The sequence below is a fragment of the Cydia strobilella genome, chromosome 6 (assembly GCF_947568885.1).
Source record: "Cydia strobilella chromosome 6, ilCydStro3.1, whole genome shotgun sequence".
NCBI lineage: Eukaryota > Metazoa > Arthropoda > Insecta > Lepidoptera > Tortricidae > Cydia > Cydia strobilella.
In genome coordinates, this window is record NC_086046.1 from 21,616,442 (window position 1) to 21,643,822 (window position 27,381).

Consider the following 27,381-nt stretch of genomic DNA (forward strand, 5'->3'; position numbering starts at 1 on the left):
ATCAATATATACCTACTTCGATGATTAATTAATTATTATTACAACTAATTGTTATAATTACATCATGATAATTTATCTTTGAATAACCAAAATTGAAATTGAATACGAGAGAGATTTACCTAAAAAGGAGAATGATGTCAAAATAAAATAATTGACATTCATTTGTATAGTTGTATTGGCCTCCTGCGGGGCTAAGATGGACGGCTGTCTATCATTTGTCACCATACCTGTTACGCTCTAACAAGTATGTAAGTGCGAAAGTGACGCATGTAATGACAAGTGACAAAAACGGGACCATGATACCGCTACTGAAGTGGCAAGTCTACGCTTTGCGCTCTAGCGCTAGTTGATATAAAACCCTCTGCAGCTTTGAGATGCACAAATAACAAGCCATAACAAGCTCACTAGATGTAGATGTAGTGTAGGGAAGCAGGCGGGCTGTCGATCACATGTCGTGTTCATTCAGCCCAGTTCCCTGTAGTTGGAGCTGCAGGTTACTGTCCCGGCGGCATTCCCACACCATTCTCCTCAAATCTTCTTGTTTTCCTGCAGAACAGAAGGACATCTTTAAGTTCGATATCCTTTAGTTCGTTTTCTTCTAGTATGTCTCTACCGAATGTATTATAACGCGGTGCCGCGTACATAGTGCATTCTGCTAGTAAGTGTAAGCTAGTTTCCTCCCTACCACAGTGTGGACAGGAGGCGTCTGTACTGATTCCCATTATCTTAAGGTGTCTATTGAGAGTATTATGACCTGTAATAATACCTGTTAACAGTCTCAAACTGCTCTTACCTAGTTTCAAGAGATACCTGGTTCTCCTGTGAACAAGCTCACTAAGTGGGGCTATCTAACGATATACGTAGTTTTCTATGCCAATAGATTGTCTTTATTATCCTATTGTCTTTGTTATGAATACTTAGGGTTGTCTTGAGTCTTGACTCATCGTTCAATCTCACGGCGCTGAAGCTATTTATTTATAAACTCATTTGTAGTTTACAGTTACTTGTATAAACTTCCAGGATGTAAGTATTTATACTAAACGCTACAACATGTAAATATAAAGCGCCTAAGATTATAAGTACCAGTTTTTCCGGGTACAATAACGAAGAAAACGATTTCTCTACTCAAACGTTTTTTTTTTTTCAAATATTTTACGAAGGAAAAAATGACCAAAGCCTCCAGTGTACACAACACAAATTAAAATATTTTCATAGAAAATAATTTAATTTGTTCTTAGAGTATTTTGAGAATTATTTACTATGAAATAAAACGATGAAAACGGATTATATCGCGTATATTGAATTTATAATACATCCCGACGTTTCGAACCCTTTACAGCGCGGCGTTCGTGGTCAACGGGTGACTGAAAAACACCCACATACTAAAATAATGAACAATCATAGACTATAAACTTTAAGGCTGGTTGTACATGCAAAATCGGTTCATAAGGCTAGTTATACACTACAATTATTTTCAAGTAAAGATATATATATATATATATATATATACGCGATAAAAACCACTCGGGTGAAGGAACTGGCTCGCTATTCCTTATCGGGGTTTTATAAGGGTATTGCATAAGGCTTAACTCACCATACCCTTTTCCAGACGAAACCCTTTGTTTTGCTTTTAAAAACCCTTATATAAAGCTACCACATTTGAGTAATCGGTAGCCCAAATACCCTTACAAAACCCTTATCATCCGCTCACCAACACCTTGCATATTGCTTATAAGGGTTAGCTGTTATTTGATATTGCTTATAAGGGTTAGCTTTTAGCATATAAGCGTGCTAATTTAAGTCGTCTACCTTGTTCATAAAGCACACATTACTTCGAATCCGAGCGATCGTCGGCGGCGACGGCGGCGTTCTTTGACTAGGCACGTATTTTCTTTCCTTTTCATACACTACCGTAGATATATACTAATCCTGTCTCTTTCACGCAAAGGGAAACCTTTATAAAAAGCGCTTAAAGATAAGGGTAACCCTTATTTTTGGTTAGGGCTAGCCTTATTTTTGGTTAGCTTTTCGGTAAGGGTTAGTCAAAGGTAAGGGTATGAATGGGCTTGCAGTTCAAAAGGGAAAGTCTTTCAATGTGTTAGCCGTGTTTAAGTGTTGCCCATTGAAAGGGTTTTATCGCGGAAAGGGTTGTCCGGTCCCTGCACATAGCTGATGTCAAGCACCGTCGACCTAGGTCTGCAGTCTGTGAGCATGTCATGGATAAAGCCAATCACTCAATCAAGTTTGATAAGCCTCTGGTTCTTGCCAAGAAGAAGCGTTACATACCCAGAATGCTGCGCGAGGCCATTGAGATTAAGAAATATCCAAACTTTAATAGGGAAGATGGCTTTTCTCTACCACCAGCTTGGGATCCTGCAGTTCATCTGATAAAGGAGCAAGCGAGACATAGACTGTGAGACCTTAGTGTTGGATGATGTTGGACATTCTGAGTATAATATGTTTTGAAAAGATGTGTCCCGCCGAGTTTGTTGCCGGTCCCATATTGGGATACCCTCCTACAATTTAGGAGGGAATTAAATATTCTCGGGTCCGTGGTGTAGGGTTGGGGCCGGCTTAGTTTTTATCGCTTATATCGGGAGCTTATAAACAATACAAAAGGTAATCACGGTCTATATCCCGGTCAATATAAGTCTAGCATGTTAGTGTTGTGCTGTTCACGGGAATATTAATAATATTCAAGGGAAAAAATATGACTCACGTTAGAACGGTCCGGTTTCGGGCCGAGGCGTCCGACACCTCAGCTTTATTCTTATCATAACTCTGTAAACTTACTTATTATTATAACTGCAAAAGTAACTCTGTCTGTATGTCACCTCTTCACGCTTAAACCGCTAAATCGAGTTAAATGAAATTTGCTATGGAGATAGTTTGAGGCCCGAGGACGGGCATAAGATAGTTTTTATTAATCATCATCACACTAGGCTTCTATATAATATTTTATTACAACCTCAGACATAACTGCTACTTGTTAAACATTGATAGGTATTTTCTCTAATGCATTCTAATATCACTTATTCTCAAAAACGGAAATTGATGGCACTACCAGTAGGTAGAATTAACGGTGATAGTATCACTAGGCTAGGCATTATCCGTCCCCGTTAATTTAAGGTGCCAAAGGGCCTCTAATTAAGCAATCCCTTTGTCCGGGCTCTGAGAGCGAGAACCTCTAAAGTATTTACTCTCCTCGGGCTTTTTATAATCCTCGCTAAGTCCTTCGCCTTTTTTAAGTTCTTTGCTGTGGATATTAATTTTTACTGCCATTTCATGAGGAGTCGTGAGAACTAACCATTTCGGAGGAAAATTGGCTGTGATAAGGCAATTGGCATATGGATTTAGACTTCTTGTCGAATGACCCTCAGGTAAAATAAAGTACTCCTGGGGTAACCAAAATAATAATCATAATCATAATCATAATAATTTATTTATAAAACCAATTTACACGTCAATAATAAATAATTAATAATAGTGATTTCCCAATAATAGTGATCTAGTTATTAAGTATAAACAGTTCTGATTAATAATAATTAACTAAATGTTTTAATAATAATTGTCAATATAATAATGTATACCGCAAATGGTGGAATTAACATATGATAATAGTAAGCATTATGCCTTACACGCAATGAATTCGTCATAGCTATAATATTAAATATAATTAAACTTCTATAGGCCAAAAATTTTCATAAATATCCTATCACTTTTTCAACTCTGCATAGATGCAATAAATTTTCACATTTGAAACATCAACTTTGAAACTGATGGCATGCTTTTTTGGAATTCTGTTTTTTTTATTTTATTTTTTGAGATTTTTTAAAGGTATTTCCACCTTTCCACTGTCTATTTTCCTGTCTTGCTTTTTCCTGAACAAGCTAACTATATATAACTATGTATAACTTGTTCTTATTAAAATTTCCTCATTTTTATTACAATCATTACGTTCAAAACTTAGTTCGCTACTTACAATTCACTCGTAAAAACCCGTCGGTCTTCCTGCTTCTAAGAAAATAGCATCCCGTTCGAAACGTCAGGCGAAATAAGTGGAAACGATAAAGATCCATTATGCTAACATAATATTCATAAAACCTTTATGATTCAACTTTCTAATATATTGAAGCACAAAATCGTTTCCTATAAAACGAACCCACGTAGGTAAAACTATGGTAAAACCTTACAAGATTATATGTTGCGGATTTTCAGTAGTATTAATTTTAACTTATTTGCAAGGAGTTTTTGGCAAAGCAACAGACATTAAATGTCACCGATACAAACAAACAAAGTATGGATGGTATAGAAAGGATGCCAATCTCTTATGGCAGAATTGTTGCAAAAGTGACCGCTTTCAGCTTTAAATAATAGTTCCTAATCTCTCCGGTGGCGCTAGTTAGGCTCTGGGACATGCGTATAACAACAAATAAGCCGACCAAATTACGTAGGTTGTTTTTGGTAGTATTTCGATGTATGGTGGCGCCGCCTAATTACTTTTTTTTTATACTACGTCGGTGGCAAACAAGCATACGGCCCGCCTGATGTTAAGCAGTCTCCATAGCCTATGTACGCCTGCAACTCCAGAGGAGTTACATGCGCGTTGCCGACCCTAACACTCCTCTCCCTCGAGCTCTGGCAACCTTACTCACCGGCAGGAACACAACACTATTGGTAGGGTCTAGTGTTATTTGGCTGCGGTTTTCTGTAAGGTGGAGGTACCTCCCCAGTTGGGCTCTGCTCTAAATCTGGAATGACATCCGCTGTCCTGTGCCCTACCACACAAAGCGAGATGTCATTCACAGTGCCCATACCTCTCTTTTGGACGTAGTTTAAGGACATACCCGGGTCCTTTTGGACGTAGTTTAAGGACAATACCCGGGTCCAATACTGTTTTTTGGTCGACACTTTTCATACATAGAGATTTGGCTCCTTTATATAGTCTCCATGAAACAAAGCTTTAGCAATAGGGAATATTACGCGAAACTGCGTAGGGGGCGCCACTTCCACAATCTGAGGGTCTATCGCAAAACAAGGAAATCGTAATTTCGTTATCTAACATCTCTGTCACTCTTGCATATTCGATAAAGAGGCATATAGCGAAATTTCGGATTCGCGTTTCCCGGTAGGTCCCTTGTAAACAAACCGCCTTGGTGCATCAATGTCATATTTTACTGAAAACTTTTCAAAAAACTGTTAAAGGCACAGTATGTATAAGTTACTCTATGGTTTACTAAACAAGCTAGTGCTGCACTCTGGTGGCAGAACATTGCAGTAATACCCCCTATAGGGTACCTACACTCCTACTAGTCAAATCGTTTCTTTTTTTAATCTGTCAAAACGATTAGCCACTATGGAACTTATATAGCCACTATGGAAAAGTGAACTGTGACGTCACACAACCTGATTTTTTATGTTATATCCGATTTATTAAATAGAAATTGTGTCAAATAATATCTGCTCTACTTTTTTCTAATAATTATCTTGTGCTTTATTTTGTCTATGGTGTGAAATAATTTATTTTAAACACAGGAAACATCCCTACTGTAAACGATGTTATTACACAAAAATACCAAGAAAGATTTACAAACATTATTGCCATATGTAAGCTATTTGTAGCGACACTATCTCTGGGCCCAATCTTGTCTTAACTTAATCTTATCTAGGAGGTATATTTTATGTAAGTAATTACTTAGCGCTGTGCTATCTTCAAAGATGTAGATCCACTCCAGTCCCGTCTATTTAGAATGACTTATCTACCATTATTTTAGCAGAATCATGTTGACCTCTGACAACGTATAATTTGTACAGATCTAGGGATCAAACTATATCAGTGAATGTCTATAGAAAATGTTTAGTAAATAGATAACCATGTTTCATCTAGGGAGAATCTCGATCCTTCTTTATTAAGTTAGATGTATGTAACGAAGGCACTATTGAGTGGCTTTTTATAGACCTTAATCTAACAGATAGGCTACTAATAGCCACTCAAAGTGTATGGTATTGGACTAATAGTATAACTATAGGCAACAGGATTACATTGCATGATGCTATGAAGATATTTTTAATACAAAAACGGGACTTTATCGCATATAATTAAGTTTTAAAATTACGTCTGACGTTTCGAGGATGGCATTGTCCCGTGGCCTCTGGGATATATTGGGTAAAGTTGACATTAACATCTTAAAGCTGCGCGAGTTTTTCGAACTACCCGCACTTTGTCTTGTTTGTCAACTCAACTTGAACGTTTTGCATACTTGGGATGTCACTCGGTTGATACAAATATTTGGTTTTCAACGTGCTCGTCATCTGCACTTTGATTTTCTCTTTATCTCTGCGATTTACTATGTGCCTAGCCAATTTTTAAAACAGACAACCGTGTTGACATTTAAAATCCAACTTTGCTCCCAAGAGCTTCGAAAATATTCATCGTTGTTGAGCATCGAACCAAAGTGCACGCTTTCGTCCTTTGGGATAACTTGCAGTAAAGGAATATTGCGTTTTCTATATTTGAAGAACTTAGGTACTTAGGGATTCGTTTGTTATTAATATTTTACTTAGGTACACACTTTCTGAAAATGTTGTTAATACTTAGGTACGCTCAATAATTTATAGGTACGCTCAATAATTTACTATAGTCAGAGAAAAAAATTCATCCAAACTTTTTCCTATAAGAAACAAAGATTAACATAATGTGCCAGTTTGAAAAGTAATAACATGAAATAACCAATCCGTTTAGAACCCTCGTTATTACAGTTTGTAAAAGTTTTTATAAAATGTAACATTTTTGACAATCTCAAAAGATTATTTTTCCTTTTTCGCTCCGCTTCGGGAGATTGCTAATTCAAGTCTTTTGATATAAACCCAAGTGTTTTTGGTCCCGAAGGGTTCGCTTTGTTGCTTGTGCGCTTTTGTGCACAAGCAACAAGCAAATAATGAAATGCTGGGACTTCATGTACTTGTGGACTAAAAAGAGTGACCATCGCTTAAGGTACTTACGCCTAAGATGGCCCCCGGTTCTTAAGTATATAAGTTAATATTCAAAAAATCATACTTTTATAGATACAACACAAGCCTTATTGAGCTATACTTACTTCTTACCGTGGGAATAGGATAATTTGTGATAAATTGTCTTCTAATATTTATTTATTTATGATTCTTTTCTAACCTAAGTATTTTGGTTTAGACAACGCAATAAGCACTTATCACGATGAGACGCGTATCGGGGTTCCCCAGGGAGCTTTTATTGTTCCACCCTGATTGATGTTGCTGGCAAATTCCCTGTTTTTTTCTCCTCCGTGATTTTTGATGAATGAATACCGTTTCGCTTTCAAACGCTTACTTAGGGAGATGGCAATTAGTATGCTGCGTTAAAAGCCTTTACATAAAAACAGATAACTTACGCAGTGATAGGTACTATGAGTGGTGTCAGTACAAGTAAGTGCTTAATGACTATTACCTACCTTCAACTTTCATAACATGGCCATCCTATTAAATAGCTTTATATACTCCCCTTATCCCTGATGTCATAATTTGCGGATGTGAGACCAGGAACTTAGGTTTTGCTTAGACTTAGAGTTATGTTAGCCCAATTTTGTAATGCATATCGATTTATCAGTTCAATATAAAATCTCTCGTTCACGAAATGTTTGAAGTTAAGGAGGGTAGCTTATGTAGTCCGCATTAAACCATGTGAAATTACCAAAATCTAAATAATGATCTGAACTTGGATTTAAAACAATTAATTCTAGTTTAAATTTAACTTAATCCCCAATAGTATAGGTACCTAAAATTATGCAAAATTAATCAGTATTTTTCATAGTAGTAAAATATGCTTGACTAAGAGGCTATTATAGCTGCTGTAAGGCATGCTTTGATAAATTTAGTGAAGTTATGAAATGTAACGTTAATTTATGTAAATTTATTTACTGTTCATCAACAATGCCAAGCGCGAGGATCCAAGGCTCGAGTTTCGGCGGTACTTTACTTTTACTTTGTACGGCGCGTAATTTGCAAATAAAGTAGGTGGTTTATCGTTGGCATACCAAGTGCATGTCAAGCTGGTAACACACTTAAAGCTATTGGGGTCAGTCTTTTTAGGGTTCCGTACCCAAAGGGTAAAAACGGGACCCTATTACTAAGACTCCACTCCGTCTGTCCGTCTGTCCGTCTGTCTGTCACCGGGCTGTATCTAATGAACAGTGGTAGCTAGACAGTTGAAATTTTCACAGATGATGTATTTCTGTTGCCGCTATAACAACAAATACTTAAAAGTACGGAACCCTAGGTGGGCGATTTCGACTCGCATTTGTCCGGTTTTTTTTTGTCTTTCTAGTTACTACTATATATTTAGCCAACGATATTAACGTGTTTTGATTTTAACAACGTGCTCTAATCGATGACTTTGAAGTCTAGAAATGTTGTAAAAAAACTCTACATTGGGTATTTTTTCAGAATATGTTTATTTCACCAACAGTAATTCCTTGACGTTGTATATTTTTGAAGCCAAGCCATCTGACTAAAAATCACCTTCTTCTTTTTTAAGAAGTCTAAAAAAATTGCGTCCGTAAGCGACAAGCTTTTGGAACGCTCCTGTGCTGCATTAGCATGTAGTATAACATGGTATGTCCGACTGAAATTAGGGGCGCGCGGCGGCGCCGGCGCGTGCGCTGATGACATAACGCGCATTCGCATTGCGCGAGCGATTCCTCCACTATGCATAATCTGCACTAACCACATGCAAACACCCATTCAGAATTAGACCTTCTTCTAATCACATAAGGTAGATAATGGTGTGGTATTTTAAATAATTTACTTCAACGTTTATGCTTAGTGTGGTTTACGCCGACACTTTCAAGCGATTTGACAAATTGCCGATAAACGCGACTGAGGTTAGAATTGCGGTAAGCTGTTCAATCATTCTGGACGTGTAGCGCGTTTTAATAACTTGTGGTAGTTGATTTAATTTACATTATTTCTATTTAAAGGATGACTCACGTTAGACCGGGCCGTGTCCGGGCCGTGTCCGGGCCGTGTCCGGGCCGTGTCCGGGCCGGAGCTTCCGGCGCTTACTTTTCTATGACATGACAGGTGATCACGTGATGCTTTCCATAGAAAACGAAGCGCCGGAAGCTCCGGCCCGGACACGGCCCGGTCTAACGTGAGTCATCCTTAATGCTCCATCAGGGTAGTTATTTGCAAGAATCAAGATCAATTTTTGATGGCATTTGTTGTCGCAGATACTGTGGTTGTTATCATGACATCTTCTTCTAACTAGCGTTATGGCCTCCTTTGCCAGGGTCCGCTTTCCTACTTGCCTTTCTCCACTTTGCGCGATCCTGGGCGTCCTCGAGTGTGAATCCGTTTATGCTCATATCGGCTTTCACGACATCGAGCCATCATTGGTCTGCCCTGGGGTCAGGGGCCGTCAAGCCGCCGCTAGGTTAAGGCATATGTTTCCTACGTAGTCATCTGGCCTGCGACAAACGTGGCCGAAGCACCGGAGGCGACATTCTTGGAGCTTCTCCACTACGTTACGGACTGCGAGACTGCCATGGATGTACTCGTTACGGATGCAGTCAGAGCGCGTAACGCCGCACATCCACCGCAGCATCTTCGCGTAACGCGAAGCTCCTGAACGTGCCTTTCAAGAACCGGCCACGTCTCGGCGTCATAAAGTAGTTTTATTTAAAACTTAAACTTTGTTGCTCAAATAAATAAAAATGTACAAATGGCGGACTTAATGCCAAAAGGTATACATACGGCCGGTACAGTTTTTGATTCAAAAGGTATACTTTTGAATTCATAGTGTCCGATTCAAGTGCTTAAGTGGTGACGATATTCTCTGGCCAAATCCAAAGTACACTACGTTACAGAGCCCCCGACACAAGTTTTAACTTGCGCCTCTATGTAGTATTTTTCCCAATTATTGGCTCAATTGTCCTTTCGCTGGTACAATAAAACTTACATGTAAAGAAGAAAATAAAAAACATAATGTAAAAATAATAATTACCTAATAAAAACATTAAAAGCATGAGTCATACGCTAGAACGGTCAGGTCAGGGCCGAGGCGTCTGAAACTTCGTTTTCTATGTCGAGTGATCGGTGATCACGTGTGCTTTCTATCGAAAATTTAAGTGTCGGGTCAAGACCCGGACCCGTCCTTAAGGAGTCAAACATTGGAACGTACTTGTACTTATCTTATGGTTTCGGGGGCCCTTGCGGATACACTTCGACCCATAGGGATCTTTTGTGCAGTTACCCCCTAGGAAAGATCCGTCCGCTACTCAAGAGCTTTTCCCACCATCTCCATATGCCGGATGATGGATCTCATGGGTAGCGTTTTGAATTCCTTTGGTTCCAGATAGCCCGTTCCAAAGTCCTTCATTCTTTGTCTGGCGACGGCGTGACGTTCGCACATAAGGTGTTCTGTTGTCTCTTCTTCTTCGCCACACATACGACAATCGGTGTTGTCAGCGTGCCCCATCTTTGTCAGGATTCTGGAGTCTTTGTCGTGGTTAAAATACGGTATTATACATTGGGGTGATGCTACAAATATTGAAGATTTATTCATCCTTCAAAAAAAATGCGTACGTATTCTAGGCAACATCAAAAGCCCAGAGAGTTGTAAGCCGCTCTTTGTAAACCACAAACTACTGACCTTAACATCAATCTATATTCTCGAAATATGCAAATTCGTTCGGAAATATCCCCACTTATTCACAAAAGTCTATGAACAACCACGACGATACCCCGCGAGATACAAAAATAATTTGGCAATTACAACAAAAATTAATTTAAAATTGTACCAAGCAAGCCCAAACATGATGGCTATTAAGATCTATAACAAGCTCTCAGATAAAATAAAGAACGAAACATCTGAAAAAAAATTCATAGATAAACTCAAACAATTTCTAATAAATAAAAACTACTATAGCCTTCAAGAATTTATTGATGATATCGAAGAAACATAACAAATAAAAATCGTCGGTCTGCCTCTATTCACACTATTCACAGCAAAGTAATGCGCATAATAAATTCCAGTAATACATTATATTATTATTTTAGCTAAGTATGTAGTAATGTTATGAATAAGACACTGATGAAATTAGGATTTTACATTGCAATTTGACATTTTTTTTCTACCATTAGCCTACTTATTATTATACGACATCAATAAATTGAAATAATAACTATTAATAATAAACTGACAAATCAATTCAATTAATCATTTACCAATATAATTATTTTTGACGATATATTCTTAGATTTAGTTTTAAGATTTGCGGTCATTTATTTTATTTTGGCTTGAATTGATTACTGATAAGTAAATGTAATTAGCCTAGAATAATATTACTATTGTGTGCCCTTACAGGGTGTCATGATCTGATTTTATATTATGTGACGCCTATTATGTGCATGACAATACAATAAATAAATGATAAATGATAAATGATTCCCTTGACCCCGTAATGGCCAGTAAACACCCTCGTTATTATTGGAGTTGCCGTTTGCTAAGTTTCCAAAGCTTTTTGCTCCAACCAGAGTCTTGTACTTGCTAGTTTACGCCATGAAAAGCTCCGATGTAAAAACAAAAGCATTTTTGAATCGTCACTGTTAATTGTTGATATAATCAATACAACAAAACATCGAAACTAGGCTGAAGGTCTTTGTGTTGTGGCTGTAATATTATTTGCGATGCGCGTGAAGCTTGCAGCTGTTTCTGCTATTGTTATAGTAATCGTAAGGTCATAGACATGTTTAGAAATTTTATTGCGCGGTTTTGAAAGTTGAAACAGATGTGCCGTAGACTGTTGGAAGTGTAAAAATTGTAATTTATCGTTTTACGCCTATGCAATAATATGTTGTTTACTATGCAGAGTATAAAGTGTAACTATTCATGTTATTGAGAGAATATGAGTATTGAATTGAACAAAGGTTGAAAGAGTTAATGTATGATAATTAGCTCGTATGAAGTCTTAATACTAGTTATATCTAGACGTTAATTCAGGTGTGTACAAAAATGTTATTGATCATTTTACGTCTATGGAATAATATGTTAATGCAATGTTTATTTAATCGGAGTAGAATATACAAGCAGAGTAGAATAATGTAACTATTCATTTTATTGAAAAAGTGATTAGTATTGTACCTACTGTATTATTTCTGTATTGAATAAAAGAGTTAATCAATGCTCTTTGCTTGTAAAGTGCTTAATACCAGTTATATCTAGGTTTACTTAATTACTGAAAACATATTATTGCAAGATTCATCATCATCATCATCATGTCAGCCGATAGACGTCCACTGCTGGACATAGGCCTCCCCCAAGGCTCGCCACTCCGACCGATCCTGTGTCGCTCGCAACCACCGAATTCCCGCGACCTTCACCAGGTCGTCGCTCCATCTTGTTGGAGGCCTACCGGCAGTTCGTCTTCCGGTACGCGGACGCCACTCCAGAACCTTCCGGCCCCACCGGCCATCAGAACGATTACGAAGCCAAAATCTATACTAATACTTATCTAGTAAACTTGGGCTGACTTTTATTTTTTTGTTCGTGATTTTAGGGCAGTTTTAAATTGCTAAAACTTTTCGCATTAGCCGCTTGAGGCCCATTTTCTAAAGCTGCGAAAACTAGCAAAAAGGTCTAATGGCGCTAACGAGTTCAATCAACGGCAATCGTAAACGATTGCCTAAAGGCATTTGATTAAATCCAATGCAAATTGGACGCTTAGGGATATTCTTTCGAGGGCGAGTCGAGGTTTTACAAGAACCAGCAAAAGGCAGCTTTGAGACGATTATTTGCTGCGATATTTGCGAATTCTTGTGATTGTTATCTTAGATAGAGAGGAAGATAACGAAATTTCGTTTTTTTTTTGCGGTAAGCCCTCTAGGTAAAACCGGCCAAGTGCGTTGTCAATATAATTACATACCTAGGGTACATTGATAATCGTGATATGAATGTTGGACGTAATGAGTTACGTTATGAATTTGTAGGTCATTGTTGTTCTGGTTCCCGCGCTCGTTTGCGTTTGTGAATTTCACTACACAGAATAAGCCCTCCATCAGCCCGATTGGCCAAGTGAGATGGGGGGTAATCCCGGAGGTATTTAGTGGCAACAACTGACGAATGCATTTGTTGCAGGTCCGCTGGGGCCGCTTCCGAATGTGACCAGCGAGGACGTCGGATTGAAGGAAGGTGAGTTGCGATTATTTGTTTTTACTAGAAAATATTACTAAATAATTACTAGGAAATACTTTTTTGCCAAAGTATAGATCTGAGACCTGTCAAAGTTTGATTTTGAGAATATTATAATTATGTTAAAATATTATGGACACACATTGAGGAGTAAGTAAGTAAGTATTAAAATATCATTAATATTCCTTATGAAGAAAAAGAAAAACAGTAAGGAGTACCAGTTAACCAATGACCGGACTATTCGAGAGTTCTTAGTAGTGCTAATCAATGAATGAGGAATGTTTTGACAGGCTTAAGTGTTCAGTGCTTATTTGGTTACAACATCATGATGAACGTCAAGTTTACATTAAAAATAATGGTATGTTGCAGACATAACTTAGACCGTCTTTAATATTATGCTGTTTTAAGATGCTGTGATTTTTCATCAACCCAGAACAAATTATCCTGATTCCCTAGTCAGGGTTATGTTGATATTGTAAATATGGTCAGGGATTGCGTCGTTCTTACTTTCAAGACAGTTTTCTTTGACCGTTCGGCAACTCAGCCTAATCGTGCATTATCGGTATTTCAGGGAGTTGCGTCCTCGGCGACGTAGTGTACATGCCGGGCGACACGTTCACGGGCGCGACGCCGTGCGAGCGGTGCGCGTGCGCCGCGGGCAGCGTGCAGTGCGCGCAGGAGCGCTGCGAGCCGCGTCCGGGCTGCAAGGCGCTGCACCGACCGGATCACTGCTGTCCTACGTATCAGTGCGGTTAGTACTATTTAACACTATTATCGTGAACAGTGGCCGTGCCGGGCCCATGTGACGACTGGAGTAACTAAAGGTTACTTTAGTCACTGGCTTTGCACTTGCTTTGTCTACATCATGACAGCGACCGTAAGAGCGTTTTCACATTGTTCGTTCCGATATCGGATGTCGGAAGGAAGTAAAATGTAAGATATATGTGTTCCTCTGTATTTATTTATGCATTAAAAAAATCCGGGGTCGATGATACATTTCGTAGCTGATGCAAGTTTGTGGGATGAAAGTAGGTAGTTAGGTACAGATGTTTTTAATATATTAGGGTTCCGTACCCAAAGGGTAAAAACGGAACCCTATTCCTAAGACTCTGCTGTCCGTCTGTCCGTCTGTCTGTCTGTCACCAGACTGTATCTCATGAACCGTGGTAGCTAGACAGTTGAAACTGTCTAGCGGTTGAAATTTTCACAGTTGATGTATTTCTGTTGCCGCTATAACAACAAATACTAAAAAGTACGGAACCCTCGGTCCGTCCGACTCGCACTTGGCCGGTTTTTTTAATTTCAAATTAAAACTAAATAAATAAAAAGTAAGTAATACTCAAAACGTGCCGTAACCTTATCCTAATAGCCAGTGAGGCATTTGGGACCCTCTTAACAACACTCTCTCTCTCTCTCTCTCTCTATTACTCATTAAGATAAGGTGAAAAAAAATAGTACAGTACAAAAACCAGTTCAACTTCCATATAATAATCTAGATGAAAATGGATTTTTTACAAACTCAAAAATCTAATTCTAGTTCGTAAAATACAGAACCTCAATAATCTTCATCGATATCTCCATCGTTTTTCAGAGTGCGAGCAAGAGGGCCGCGTGTACGGTAACGGCGAGAAGCTGGTGGATCCTGAGGACCCGTGCCGCGTGTGCTACTGCCAGGGTGGCGAGGTGGTGTGCCGCCGCATCGCCTGCTTCCTGCGAGATGACTGTCAACCGAGACTGGTCCCTGGTCGATGCTGCCCGGAGTACGACAACTGCCCGCTCAGAGGTAAACAGCGTTGTATCATTTTTGTTTTTCTTAAGCCATTGTAGTGGCAACTGTATTGGTTTATGAATTTTGTATAGACAGTACCTGGAATATGTACCGTTTGTTTTGAAATAAATATTAAAACATCACGTAAATAGTAATTGGCAGCATTTTTTGCTTTTATCCATTACAGTTAGTAGTCGTCAATGAGTAGAAATATAAGACTTAGTTGTTATGGTTCATAAGATAATGTAAATTAGAGCTAGTTTAATCTTCCATACACCCAGTAGATGATTCATTGATTCACTCAAGAAGTTTCCAATCTTCTCTTTCCAATATTACTTGTTAGAGTAGGATCGTGCCTAGCATTGGGACGAATATTGGCAGGTGATAAATATATTTTTTTTCTTTTCAGGAGTCACTGCTATTCCTGGACTACTACCACCAGTTTCAAGCATGTCCACGACTGACGCCTCTAACGCCGCCCCAACACCTCCGAAGGAAAACATCAAGCAAGAAATCACCATCAAAGAAATCACGCCAGTGTCAGAGATCCCTGTCATCACCGACGTAAAAATCAAGGAGATCCTGCCCTCGCCGAGCATTGAGGTGCCAGAATACCCCTCATCTAAGTCACCACTCATTCCTCGAGAAGCTATTCCAGATGAACAATCACCGAAGCCAAATGAATCGGTTGCCATCGAACTAATCTCACCACTGCCTACAGAACATCCTTCAAAACCAGTGGAAAAGATCATTGAGGCTAAGAATACTGAGGATTTGCTTCCGTCAAAAATTAGCTTGTCGACGCAGGATTCCATCAACAGTGAAATCTATCCATCACATATCCCCACGATCATTGCTACTATGGGAGTGCCTCCAATTACACCTGACACTATTTCAGCAGCCAGCACAACCAGAGTTGCAATCATTGAAGAAGAAGACACTTCTCTTTTCGATCACAACCCCGCTTTCCCTCCGATTCCCGATGACTTATCGCCAGTAGGAACTCATGAAGATGAAATATCTGAACAGAATGCGGATAGTGATCACGCAAACGTGCACGGAGAACAACATGTAGCCAGTACACTACCACCTACATCCACAACGTTTGTACCGAAATACACTCCCACGACTACAGTAAGGTATATACTAGACACTTCAACCACTACTACAACCACTAAAAAACCAGCGACTGAAACAAACACTATAACCACTAAGACTCCAGAAATTGAAACAACAGCATATGTATTAACATCAACTACACCGCAAAGTCAATCCTTAATAAAAGGTAGTCCGATGCTTAACCCTTGGTCAGCAAGTCCGCCTGAAATCTTGAATGTGCCATCCTCAGTGCCAGAAGATATAAGCGGTGAATTAGACGACCCTGAAGAGTCAGTGACAGCTTTCGAGGAACCTCTTTATATCGCTACTTCAACTACTACTGGAGCTAAGTTCGTAGATGAGACTACTGCTGGTTCACAATTCGTAAAGGAGACAATCTTACCAAAGTCTAATGAAGAATCGGGTGCACCCGTCGATACTACTCAAAGTGTCTCGTCGACTACTACTGGTTCACTAACAAAATTAGATGAGACTACTGCTACTGCTCAAAAAGTATTACATAATAAATATCTACTTAGATCTAGTGAGGTAACGACCACTTCGATTGATACCACTCAAAATACTCAAACTATTACTTTCACTACCAACGAACCAGTTAGTAAAATAGTAGACAAAACTGCTGCTGCTACTATTTCAAAAGAGATAATTTTACCCAGGTCTGGCGAAGTAACCAGTACTTCTTTTGACACTACTCAATCTACTCAAATTGTGACATCGACTACAACTCAACCAGCAATTACTAAATCTACTCAAACCTCCCCTACAACCGAACCAGCATTTAAAATAGTAGATGAGACTACCGTTTCACCACATTCCACATTAAAGAATAAAGTTGTACCCAGGTCTAGTGAGGTAACAAACACTCCCTTCGATACAACCACTCAAACTACTCAGAGACTAACAGATGCTTCAGAAATAATCACCAGCACACCAAGAGGCCCAGAAGAATTAACTACGGGTACTGTTACTAAATCCAACATTCCGACTGAGATCACTGCTCAAACTGAGTTCAGCTCATTGCCGATTGAGACCAGTGACCAAAACCCCCATGACTCCTCGGAAAGCGCCTTGAAAGACAAAAGCCCTTCAACTGAAACTCCATTTATAGTTGATATAACAACAGCCAAGGCAACAACTGAGACCGAGAAGGTTACCGTCGCTAAGACGACTCCGACTACTCCCTCTACCCCAGGAAGTAACTCGTTTGAGAATATAGAAACCACGGAATTCGTTCTTACTTCGTTCGGATCTTCAGAAAGTAGTACTGATTCTGTGGAAATTATTAAAATTTCTCCAAAGCAAAAAGTAAAGAATGCAGCTATTATTGACTCATCGCATAAAAAACAAGGCAATGTACTAACTGACCTGCGAGACTTGGTAGGAGATGTGGCTTCCATCAGCGGCCACACCGACGAGCCAGGCACATTGCTCCGATCCACAACCAACAGCTTCTCCGACTCAGAGGAACTGATGCCAGTCAACGCTGGATACAAAAGCAAAAATAGTAACTTCAACCTTAACTCCATCACGGAAATCCCCTTGAAAACTAAGAGTCAGCTTCCAGTTAATAAGCAAAAGGTGGTAGAAATAGAGGGTGAAGATACAGACAGCATTGCTGACGCACCGCCGCCGCACGACAAGGTGGAGCCGACTACGCGCAGGCCCATCATCGACAATGTGTCTGACTCCATGCCTAAGAACGAAACTGACAAGAAAGACATTGAAATTATCTCTCAGTCCTACGTTCCAACGATCAACAGGCGACCGACGAAAGTCGTGATGAAGAAGAATAACGACAAGCACCTTTCTGAAGCTTTAACTGAACAAACTCATGCGACTGCTTCTTCAGATGTGGTGACATCTTCTGGCGAGACGACGCCTTCTTCAGTTGCGATCACAGAGAGTGCTTTGTCATCTGAAGAGTCGGCTACGACAGCCGATGTGACTTTTGACGCAGACGCGTCAACTACCGCGGTGCAGTGAGCTGCGCGCACGTCGATCGATGGAACCTCAGCTTATCAGCATTTCTAGAGTAAGTTTCGTTCTTGAAACTCTAAGTTAACGTAGAGACTACTAGGATAATAGGACTATATACGAAAACCTTGTCAGAAGGATTCATTATTCTTTGTCAATTCTCTCGGGTGGGAACAATTTCCGCCGAGTCGTATGTAAGTAGACGGCCGGGGTATCTGGCCGAATTTTATGTGTATTAGCTGGACAAATTATTTATAACGTAGAGTTAGGGCGCGAGGGCGCGGCGATGTGTCAAACGTGAGGGCTGTAGTCTAGCTCTTCGTTAGCGTAAGTTATTTATTTGTTAGTGAGAGCGAGTTAGTAAGTGATGATAGGTAAGCAACCAAGCTAGTCAACCTGTGACTGCGCGGCTTCGCGCCACGTTGCCATTACTGCTAGCATTAAAGAACATGACAAACCTCGAATGGACATTCCGGGCTTAGTTTTAGTTCCCTCGGTGGAAAGCCAGTAGAGCGAGGCGACACGGGACTATATTTGGTACAAATCGAATTTGATATTATATAATATAATCAACCTTATGAAATATTGTAAAACCTAGATGGTTTAGAATGAATGTGATTGCACATAGTTTTTATTTAATGCACTTTGTGTTGGTGTCGAAGTGGGATATCTGGAAGGATGGCTCAATGCTAGTGTAAGGTGTAGCTTCATCGTGTCAGACCATATCTATCTATGGATCTATGGAATTCGAGTACATAACGTAATGAAACATCAACAACATGTTGCCTCAAATTCGGTTAACGTATTGGTGAAAAAGTTTTGCCTAACTTTTGGAGGGTTAACACGAATCGAATGCTAGGACGTATTTCAATACATCAATTTGAACTCTACGAGTATTATCTTATCCACTTCAAGAAAGATGATACATTAAAGAAAACTCTCTAGATTCGATCTTTCACGATGTTTCGGCGAGCGGGAGACCGATCATGTTCTGCCCGCGCAGGCGCGGCGCAGACCATAAACATATACACGATATTGTTTCTTATGTCAACGGAGTAAGGTGCAGCAATGTGTAAATGTTTATGGGCGTCGGGGTGCGCGGGCGTCGCTTCTTGCTCCGGAAGACGTCGCCTTTTCCCGAGCAATAAGCATGTGCTGACTGTATTATTTATAATTATTGTTTTTTTTTACAAATAAAAGAACCAGACTGAATATGTGTTTTATTAGCATCATCAACTTACCCTTCTTCTTCTTCCAGTGCCATCTCCTACCGGAGGTCGGCTATCGTGAGGGCTATACGAACTTTAGACGCAGCCGCGCGGAATAATGAGCGTGTGCTATGTTTGAACCACGTTCGGAGATCTTTGAGCCATGAGTTACGTCTTCGTCCGGATGATCTTTTACCTTGGATCTTTCCTTGGATAATGAGTTGAAGGAGTTCATATTTCATATTTACTTACCCTTATAGAAGTAAAACAGCCGTTTAAAAACCAGTTTGAATTTAATTTAGCATCACCATATCCTCATTCGGAAAAAAAAAGTTTTTCATAAATTTCATTGGCTGTTACGGCTGTTATTATAACGCCGCCTAGACCTAGAGCATAGAGTAACTTATACTAGAGCGGTACTGTCATAGTAAATTTTGTAACCCCAGTAAATTCACTGCCATCTGTCGACACACTTTAAAACTAAAAATGAAGATTTATAAAAATACGATAGAATGTATTTAAATATAAATAAATAAATTTCTTTTTAAATTTCAATAACACAACTAAAAGTTACATTAAGTACTTATAAATAGGTAAGGATGGAGGTACATACATCAGTCTGATTTATTTTAGGTAGGTATTTTATAATACATCATTACGTGATTCGCGAAATGTTAATGGACCTGTAGTCCATCCTAATGCAAGACATCACGTGTCATCAGAATTGAACTCACCAGATCGGGCTTCAAGGGGAGTCAAACCTCAACAATATACTCGCCAGTACTCTGTGGTGGGAAGGACCCTGCTTCCTTGAGAAACCAGTCTGAGTGGCCTTTAGCCAAACACTTTGACGTTCAATCACCAGATGTTAAATCGTTTATTACTTACTACACATTTATTATATTACTTTAAAGGAAGTAGTTCGTTAAGTGGCCTAACAACGTATCTTTGTGTGTTTGCTTTATTTTATTATTAATAATTATTAGTATGTAAGGATGGAGGTACATACATCAGTCTGATTTATTTTAGGTAGGTATTTTATAATACATCATTACGTGATTCGCGAAATGTTAATTTAGTTGTAAAGTTATACATTATGAGAAGAATGAGTCCTTTACTCCCCGTACTAGTTAAAACTGTATCACGGTGAAGTAAGATTCGTCACCCGCAAACACAATATTATTGCATAGGATTTATGTTAACAGTAGTTACAAATGTGTAAGCAAAAATAAAATTAGAATCGTATACATTTATGAGACGAACAAATAATATCAGTTGACGGTATCTTTTTGCATTAATTATTTTTATATGATTTTGACCCATGTTCTTTCACTGGTATGCGTTAAAATTATAAATAACAAACGAAACAGTCAACGCCCTCTATACGAGTGTAGGCCAAAACTAGTGGCGCCATCTGATCGACAGTCAAATTTTCGTGATTTTCGAGGCACGTTTTTTCCTTAGACTGTATCCATCTATTACGGAGTTATATCTATCTTTGCCTAGAGTAACAGCTAATATAGTTGGGAATGGGATCATATCCTTATTCACTACACTCACATTTATGCAAGTACGTTACTTTAATGACATGATTATTCGAATAATTTCGTTTCTCAAAACATGCAAGCTTGTGAAATCGTAAAAAGTGTTCATGGACTTATTCATTAAGCTTCGAGAAATACGGCCCAGCTCAATCCAGCTCCATAGGAAAATCCCTGGCTGAAAATCTAATTTCCATGAGGTTTTTTCAGGGTCAACTCCAGGCAAAGATGTACCAAAGTACCTTAAAATGGGGTGAGTAGGGTTCGCGGGGAGAGTTGGGTTATGAATGGGGAGAGAAGGTTTGAAAGGGGGGTGAAATGGGTTTTTAGGGCTACTGCTAATTCTAATTTAAAATGGAGCTATAGTACACATAATTTAAAAAAACGATCCAACAATCTTCCAAAATCACCTTTGTAAGAAAACCCATCTCACTCCAATTACGAGGGACTACGGGGTGAGGTGGTTTTTTCCTGTTTATCGTCAGTTATGAAATGGAACTACCCAAAATAAAATAAAAACTAAAATACAAACATCCGGAACACTTATTATGTTTGCATATGTAAAAATAAAATGTTTTCGAGGTTTGAATGTCAGTTTTGCTCCTACTCACCCCATTTTACGGTACCATTTCATTTAGTAACTTTCGTTTGCCGAGAAGCCGTACCAGGTATGAAACATTTTGCATGTAGCAACAAATTGCGGCGTATAAAACGGCAGGAGCTTAATATAAAAATTGAAATCCTGAGAATAAATTTGAGATAGTTATTAGAAAAAATAAAGATTCAAAGATTTATTTGTTCAACATAGGTAAGTTACAAGATGCAAAAAGGGTTAAAGGATCTTTTTGAATAACCCTGCAAAAAACAACAACAATACAATAATAATAAACACCCTATAATAATAGATAACCTATAGACATGTTAACAGCTCTTGGATCTCCGAATAATAATAAATAAACAAATAAATAATATGTTTATATTTTTCTATATCTTAATTATATTTTATGACATGTTTCCCGTAGGTCAATATAATTTTGGTAATTGTATTTTAAATTAATTTTTAACAAGCAGAAACGTCTGCGATCGATGCTATTAAGCTTAGAATAAATTTAAAAGTGGAAAAATTACTGCCTTGGGTGAGACTTGAACTCACGGATCGGTACTCGCGCTGGAGTATCGATCCAGAGGCCGTGAGTTCAAGTCTCACCCAAGGCAGTAATTTTTACACTTTTAAATTTATTCTAAGCTTAATTGTATTTAAATTTTAATCCATTTTAATTTTATTCTTAATTTTTAATTTTAATGTTTCACAGCTTTTATGAGCTATGTTGCTTGATAAATAAAATATATAATATAATAAAAATAGATGACAATTTAACGTCATATTAAATTACCTCTTTGCTTCCATCTAAATGAAGATTCTAACTATACCGAAGACAATTCTACCTGCTGAAATTTGGTATACATATGTAAGTTCGTGACCCAAAGACGGACATGTAACGTAAACAAATGAATTTTAAACATGGGGGCCATTTTTGGGGGGTAAATGAGAAAATTAAAAATAAAGTTTTTCAAACTATATTGTGTTATATATCAAATGAAAGAGCTCAGTATGAGAATCTCAAATATATTTTTTTTATAATTTTAGGATAAACAATTTAGAAGTTATTCAAGAAAATAGGCAAAAAATGACCATTCCCCCCCCCCCCATTCCATTCTGCTGCTTTCAATTAAGTTCTATTTTTGATGATTTTGAATGATGAAATTTTAATTAGGACCTCAGATAACGAAATTTCGATTTTAGTCCCTTCTCTGGTCACAAAAATCCTGTCGATGGCGAGCGTAGAGTGAGACAGCAGCCGCGGGTTTCACATCAAAGAATCCTACTTCTTTTTTCAATTGTATATTCGTCAGGCGGTACTAAATGTTTAATATGTAAGATGAGGACTCTTGCGCATGCATATTGAGCGGGTTACAGCAGTTATGTCATCGATGGCTCGATTAAAACATATAGCGATTCACTTCGTGGTTTGTTCCACTTTGTTACTGCATTAGAAATTTAGATAAGGTTATATGGGTTAAAAGGAACATTTATACTGTTTTTCTTGCCCCGAACAAAGTAAACTATATTTTTCTTACCACATGACCTTATAGGTCATATATATAGGTTCCTACAAACTCATTCATAATCCAAAATAATCTTTAATAAAAAAATACCGACTAGAATTTTTTTGAACAATTACAGTAATTAATCCCAAGGCGTAATTAAAATTCGTGTAGTAGAGGAGTTCCATTCTGGTCTTAATGAGCATTTCCATTTCAAATATCACCGTATAAATGCAAATGATTGGATTTTAGACAAAGAGATATGCTTGTAAGAATTAAGATTCTTCGTGGATTTTATCATCAGAATTCAACCAAGAGAATAAAGTCTGGAACCTATTTGCTACCTTGTTTTGGTTGGGTGAAGTTTTGTACAAGACCTACTCGTTCTATTTTCATTGAGTCCTAGACATAATGTACATAATTTTAGAGCGCTGGAGTGTCGATCCAGAGGCCGTGAGTTCAAGTCTCACCCAAGGCAGTAATTTTTCCACTTTTAAATTTATTCTAAGCTTAATAGCATCGATCGCAGACGTTTTTGCTTGTCAAAAATTAATTTATAATGTACATCATGGCATAATTATACATAAATGTTACTTTTAACCTTTACTATTCGAGTGTAATCTTACAAACATAAATTTATATAAATAGGTAATAAAAAAACATATGTTACTTGAATGTTCATGTCAAATTTCATGTCAATGCCTACTCGGTGGTGACCCTGCTTTCATAGCTGGAGGTCCTGGCTTCTAATCCGGGTAAGGGCGGATTTATGCGTTTATCACGATTATTCTCAGTTATGGCGCATTGCACTGCGTAAGTAATAGTAGTAATTAGTAGTATAAGCTTTGCTTAGTTGAGTCTTTAAGAAACTGTGTAAGATGATAAACTGAAATAAATGTCATATATTAAGAAAAAGTAACCAAGGCCAGTGCCCCGGGCTGGAATCGAACCAGCGTCCTCTGCTATCGCGGCAGGTGCCTGTGCCATTCAGCCACTGGTCGGTGTAAGATTGTCCTCATTTTTTTCCCTTTTAAACTGATCAAAAACAAGATCCAGTCAACCCTGTTTTAACAACCATTAATTTAAAGCCGGATAAAAAACAAGATAAAAATCTACAGATTCGGAAACCTGATCCCAATTACACGTAAGTTGTATTCTCGCCACTAATTGATTATAGAGTAAATTACCGCGTATGACTATTGGCTACACAATCTGCGCGAGCGCATGCAAACAGTTTTCGAACACCATTTTACCCTGAACTCGAGGTCGGTAACAATAATATGTAAACGGAGACGACACTTATACTGGACGCTCGATGATACTGCTATGAAGTTATGTAAGCAAAACAAGCAGGTTGGACGTCGCACGACACGACCACTTTATTTAAATATAATTTATGTACAAATGTATAAAAGATGTTGCACAATATCACATTCACTGTATTGTACTTGCGTCACCAATAAATAACGTCTTCGTGTTGAAACCAGCACGGTTGAATCTTCTTTAATTTTTTCCGTTACTGCAGCGATCGAATGATCGCGTTTATTTCGCCTGTCGGGTCCTGCGTCACTTACATAGTTGTTAGAACGTGACAGGCATGGTGACAGACGATAAAGTGGCGACTATCTTAGCCGTACTGGTAGTAGTTTGGACTTAGTTGCGCCCAACTTGGTCGATTTGGCCCTGGAGGTTGTTGATGACCTCAGAGGGGACCTGGTCGCCGAGGATCTCAAAGAGGTTGATCCTCTGGTTGCCGGGGATCGACTCGTACGCTGCTAGCTCGATACCTTCTTGGACCTAAAGGATTAAAACATTTTTGTTTAAACTGAACTAATTTTGCCGGATTCAATTCATTCTTACCTTCTTATCTCTTATCTCAAATGCCTTTTCTCGTTTTGTTTAGTGAATCGGTAAAGTAGGTACTTGAGTACTTTAAACAGTTTAGCATTCATCAGCCTTAGGTAGTCAACTTTAGTTGTCGAAAAGCTTTCAAATTGGTTCAGATAATAATTTTTATCCACTCATTTTATATTTTATTCATTGCTTATTGAAAAAAAAGTTATCAAATTAATAGTGTAGTGTGGTAACTAAATGATGCTAGCTTATAGCAGGGCCCAGGGTCAGTGTTTCGCAAATCTTAATCTGCAGCGGCCTTATAATAGATGCAATATGGCCTTTAAACACTATTAAATATTTATTAAGCATTAGAACTCTGACATGTTTATAGGTAACATTTTGTATTTCATAAATAAGTCATTCGAATTAATACGAGTCAAATATATTAGATTATGAAAAATGCTGAAATGGCAAAAAAATATGTACCTATTTGTATGGACTTCTTCGTTGGAGAAGGCAGTTCCTTCCCTCTGGGCGCAGCCGCAGCGCAGGCCACAACCACCAGCAGGCACACTACGAAGGACTGCATGTTGGAACTGTTAGATTACCTTCTGGATCTCAGCATCCTTAGGGATGAGGAATGTGTTATGTGCCTGCTTGATGGCTTCATTGGAGAAGGCAGCTCCTTCCCTCTGGGGCGCAGCCGTAGCGTAGGCCACGAGCACCAACAGGCACACTACGAAGGACTGCATGTTGGAACTGTTAAATTACCTTCTGGATCTCAGCATCCTTAGGGATGAGGAATGTGTTCTGTGCCTGCTTGATGGCTTCATTGGAGAAGGCAGCTCCTTCCCTCTGGGGCTCAGCCGTAGCGTAGGCCACGAGCACCAACAGGCACACTACGAAGGACTGCATGTTGGAACTGTTAGATTACCTTCTGGATCTCAGCATCCTTAGGGATGAGGAATGTGTTCTGTGCCTGCTTGATGGCTTCATTGGAGAAGGCAGCTCCTTCCCTCTGGGGCGCAGCCGTAGCGTAGGCCACGAGCACCAACAGGCACACTACGAAGGACTGCATGTTGGAACTGTTAGATTACCTTCTGGATCTCAGCATCCTTAGGGATGAGGAATGTGTTCTGTGCCTGCTTGATGGCTTCATTGGAGAAGGCAGCTCCTTCCCTCTGGGGCGCAGCCGCAGCGCAGACCACGAGCACCAGCAGGCACACTACGAAGGACTGCATGTTGGGTGGGGATATGGTAAGTCTGTGGATTGGGGAAGATTATCTTTACTCCAACTGATAGATGTTTGATATCTACTGGAATAATCGGTCAGTACTGAATTTGATTAGAATCAGCTAATGATTTAAATAAAAGATGTTTAAGTTTAAATGTTATGTCAAAATGCGTTACAATTACAATAGATGTTAAAAATGTGAAAAGGCCGATGTGTTTTTTAACATGGTGATTAACACTTAGAACTCCCGAAGTGTGGTCGGAAAGTTTGCAAAATTGCAGTTTCCACATGAAACTAAATTTGGAAACTTCGGGATTATAGTTCTGTATGAAGAATTGAGGAAACTGATTTTGAAAACAGAAAAATATGATTTCCTTTCTAAAAACCTTTCCGTCTTTTTGAAACTTGCACCTCTGTAATTAGAACAAAGTGTCAATCAAATTTGTCACGAAATATCAAAGTATTAAAAAATCACAACTGAGAATGATCACTGTATTCTTATAGATGACATTTAAACGTTTTCAAGATGGATTCTACTTTTGATTAACCACGTTCTCCACATTAAAGAAGTTACAGAAATTCGTGAGTTCATCTTACGAAATACCGATAAACATCTCATGAATATTTCTCAAGAGGAAACAAAATACAGAAAACGTGATGATCATGTTCCGCAATTAACACACATAACACAGCACTTCACATTCACAAAGCAATAAAAACTGTATGCAAATAAAAAATGGGCTATAGCTCGTCACAATATTAAGATCTAAGTTCTCACCTGCCTTGTGCGCAGGAGTGTGGCGCGCGCGGCTCTGCACGCCTGATATAGTGACGCCCCGCTCGGCCACTTTCACCGCTGCGCAACTCCTGAAGAGCCATAACGTGCGCTTGCGCTCGTGCGCATCCCGGCAGGTCAAATGTCAACTTTGTATGAAGATGTGCTTGTCAAAGTTGAAAGATTGTTATTTCACAGCTTGTTTGCTTTTGTTGTCGGTTTGTGTAGAAATGTTTAATCGAGTAGAATTAGTGTAAGCACGAATTGAGAAATTGATTTTCAGTTAAGGTTCTTATTTGGTAAAGTTGAGCTACGAGGATACTGATTCTAATAGCCTTATTAAGGATGACTCACGTTAGACCGGGCCGGAGCTTCCGGCGCTTCATTTTCTATGGAAAGCATCACGTGATCACCTGTCATGTCATAGAAAAGTAAGCGCCGGAAGCTCCGGCCCGGTCACGGCCCGGTCTAACGTGAGTCATCCTTTACACACGAATTTAATACTTGTGTAGCACATTTCAATGTAAGTGAGTATGTGCTAATTGAGCTTTAGTATCGCATCGTAAGATGACGCCTCGCGCAAAATACAACACATAAATAAATAAATAAAACAGCTGCA

At 38.9% G+C, this 27,381-nt stretch overlaps 3 protein-coding genes across 4 annotated transcripts in view; 1 reads left to right on the forward strand and 2 right to left on the reverse strand.

Annotated features, from left to right (window-relative positions):
- LOC134742265 (mucin-2-like) overlaps nucleotides 1-19,250 on the forward strand; it is a 91,345-nt gene extending 72,095 nt beyond the window's left edge. The window contains exons 3-6 of the mRNA XM_063675299.1: nucleotides 13,148-13,201; nucleotides 13,773-13,952; nucleotides 14,793-14,984; nucleotides 15,379-19,250. Coding sequence (XP_063531369.1) covers nucleotides 13,148-13,201; nucleotides 13,773-13,952; nucleotides 14,793-14,984; nucleotides 15,379-18,071 — 3,119 coding nt within the window. The 3' untranslated portion in view covers nucleotides 18,072-19,250. The remainder of the gene's footprint in view (nucleotides 1-13,147; nucleotides 13,202-13,772; nucleotides 13,953-14,792; nucleotides 14,985-15,378) is intronic.
- A 5,014-nt stretch (nucleotides 19,251-24,264) lies between these two features.
- Nucleotides 24,265-25,676, reverse strand: LOC134742579 (uncharacterized). 2 transcript variants are annotated; one of them, XM_063675795.1, is made up of 2 exons: nucleotides 25,525-25,676; nucleotides 24,265-24,714 (listed from the first exon to the last, which is right to left on the reverse strand). In XM_063675795.1, exons 1-2 carry the CDS (start codon nucleotides 25,666-25,668, stop codon nucleotides 24,571-24,573), a joined length of 288 nt encoding a protein of 95 aa, XP_063531865.1. In that variant the 5' UTR covers nucleotides 25,669-25,676; the 3' UTR covers nucleotides 24,265-24,570. The 2 variants fall into 2 exon arrangements, with proteins under 2 accessions (XP_063531865.1, XP_063531863.1); XM_063675793.1 differs by lacking the exon at nucleotides 25,525-25,676 and adding an exon at nucleotides 25,362-25,505 and having other exon boundaries at nucleotides 24,266-24,714.
- A 53-nt stretch (nucleotides 25,677-25,729) lies between these two features.
- Nucleotides 25,730-26,870, reverse strand: LOC134742580 (uncharacterized). The gene is made up of 2 exons (XM_063675796.1): nucleotides 26,766-26,870; nucleotides 25,730-26,016 (listed from the first exon to the last, which is right to left on the reverse strand). Exons 1-2 carry the CDS (start codon nucleotides 26,864-26,866, stop codon nucleotides 25,842-25,844), a joined length of 276 nt encoding a protein of 91 aa, XP_063531866.1. The 5' UTR covers nucleotides 26,867-26,870; the 3' UTR covers nucleotides 25,730-25,841.
- Between the last annotated feature and the right edge of the window lie 511 nt (nucleotides 26,871-27,381).

Excerpts from the sequence above, each read along its gene's own strand:
- LOC134742580 (XM_063675796.1), bottom strand. The coding sequence starts at position 26,866 with ATGGCTCTTCAGGAGTTGCGCAGCGGTGAAAGTGGCCGAGCGGGGCGT. Across the intron at positions 26,017-26,765 it reads CACTCCTGCGCACAAGGCAG|ACTTACCATATCCCCACCCA; the intron begins GTGAGAACTTAG and ends CCCAATCCACAG.
- LOC134742579 (XM_063675795.1), bottom strand. The coding sequence starts at position 25,668 with ATGCAGTCCTTCGTAGTGTGCCTGTTGGTGCTCGTGGCCTACGCTACG. Across the intron at positions 24,715-25,524 it reads AGGATGCTGAGATCCAGAAG|GTCCAAGAAGGTATCGAGCT; the intron begins GTAATTTAACAG and ends TTAATCCTTTAG.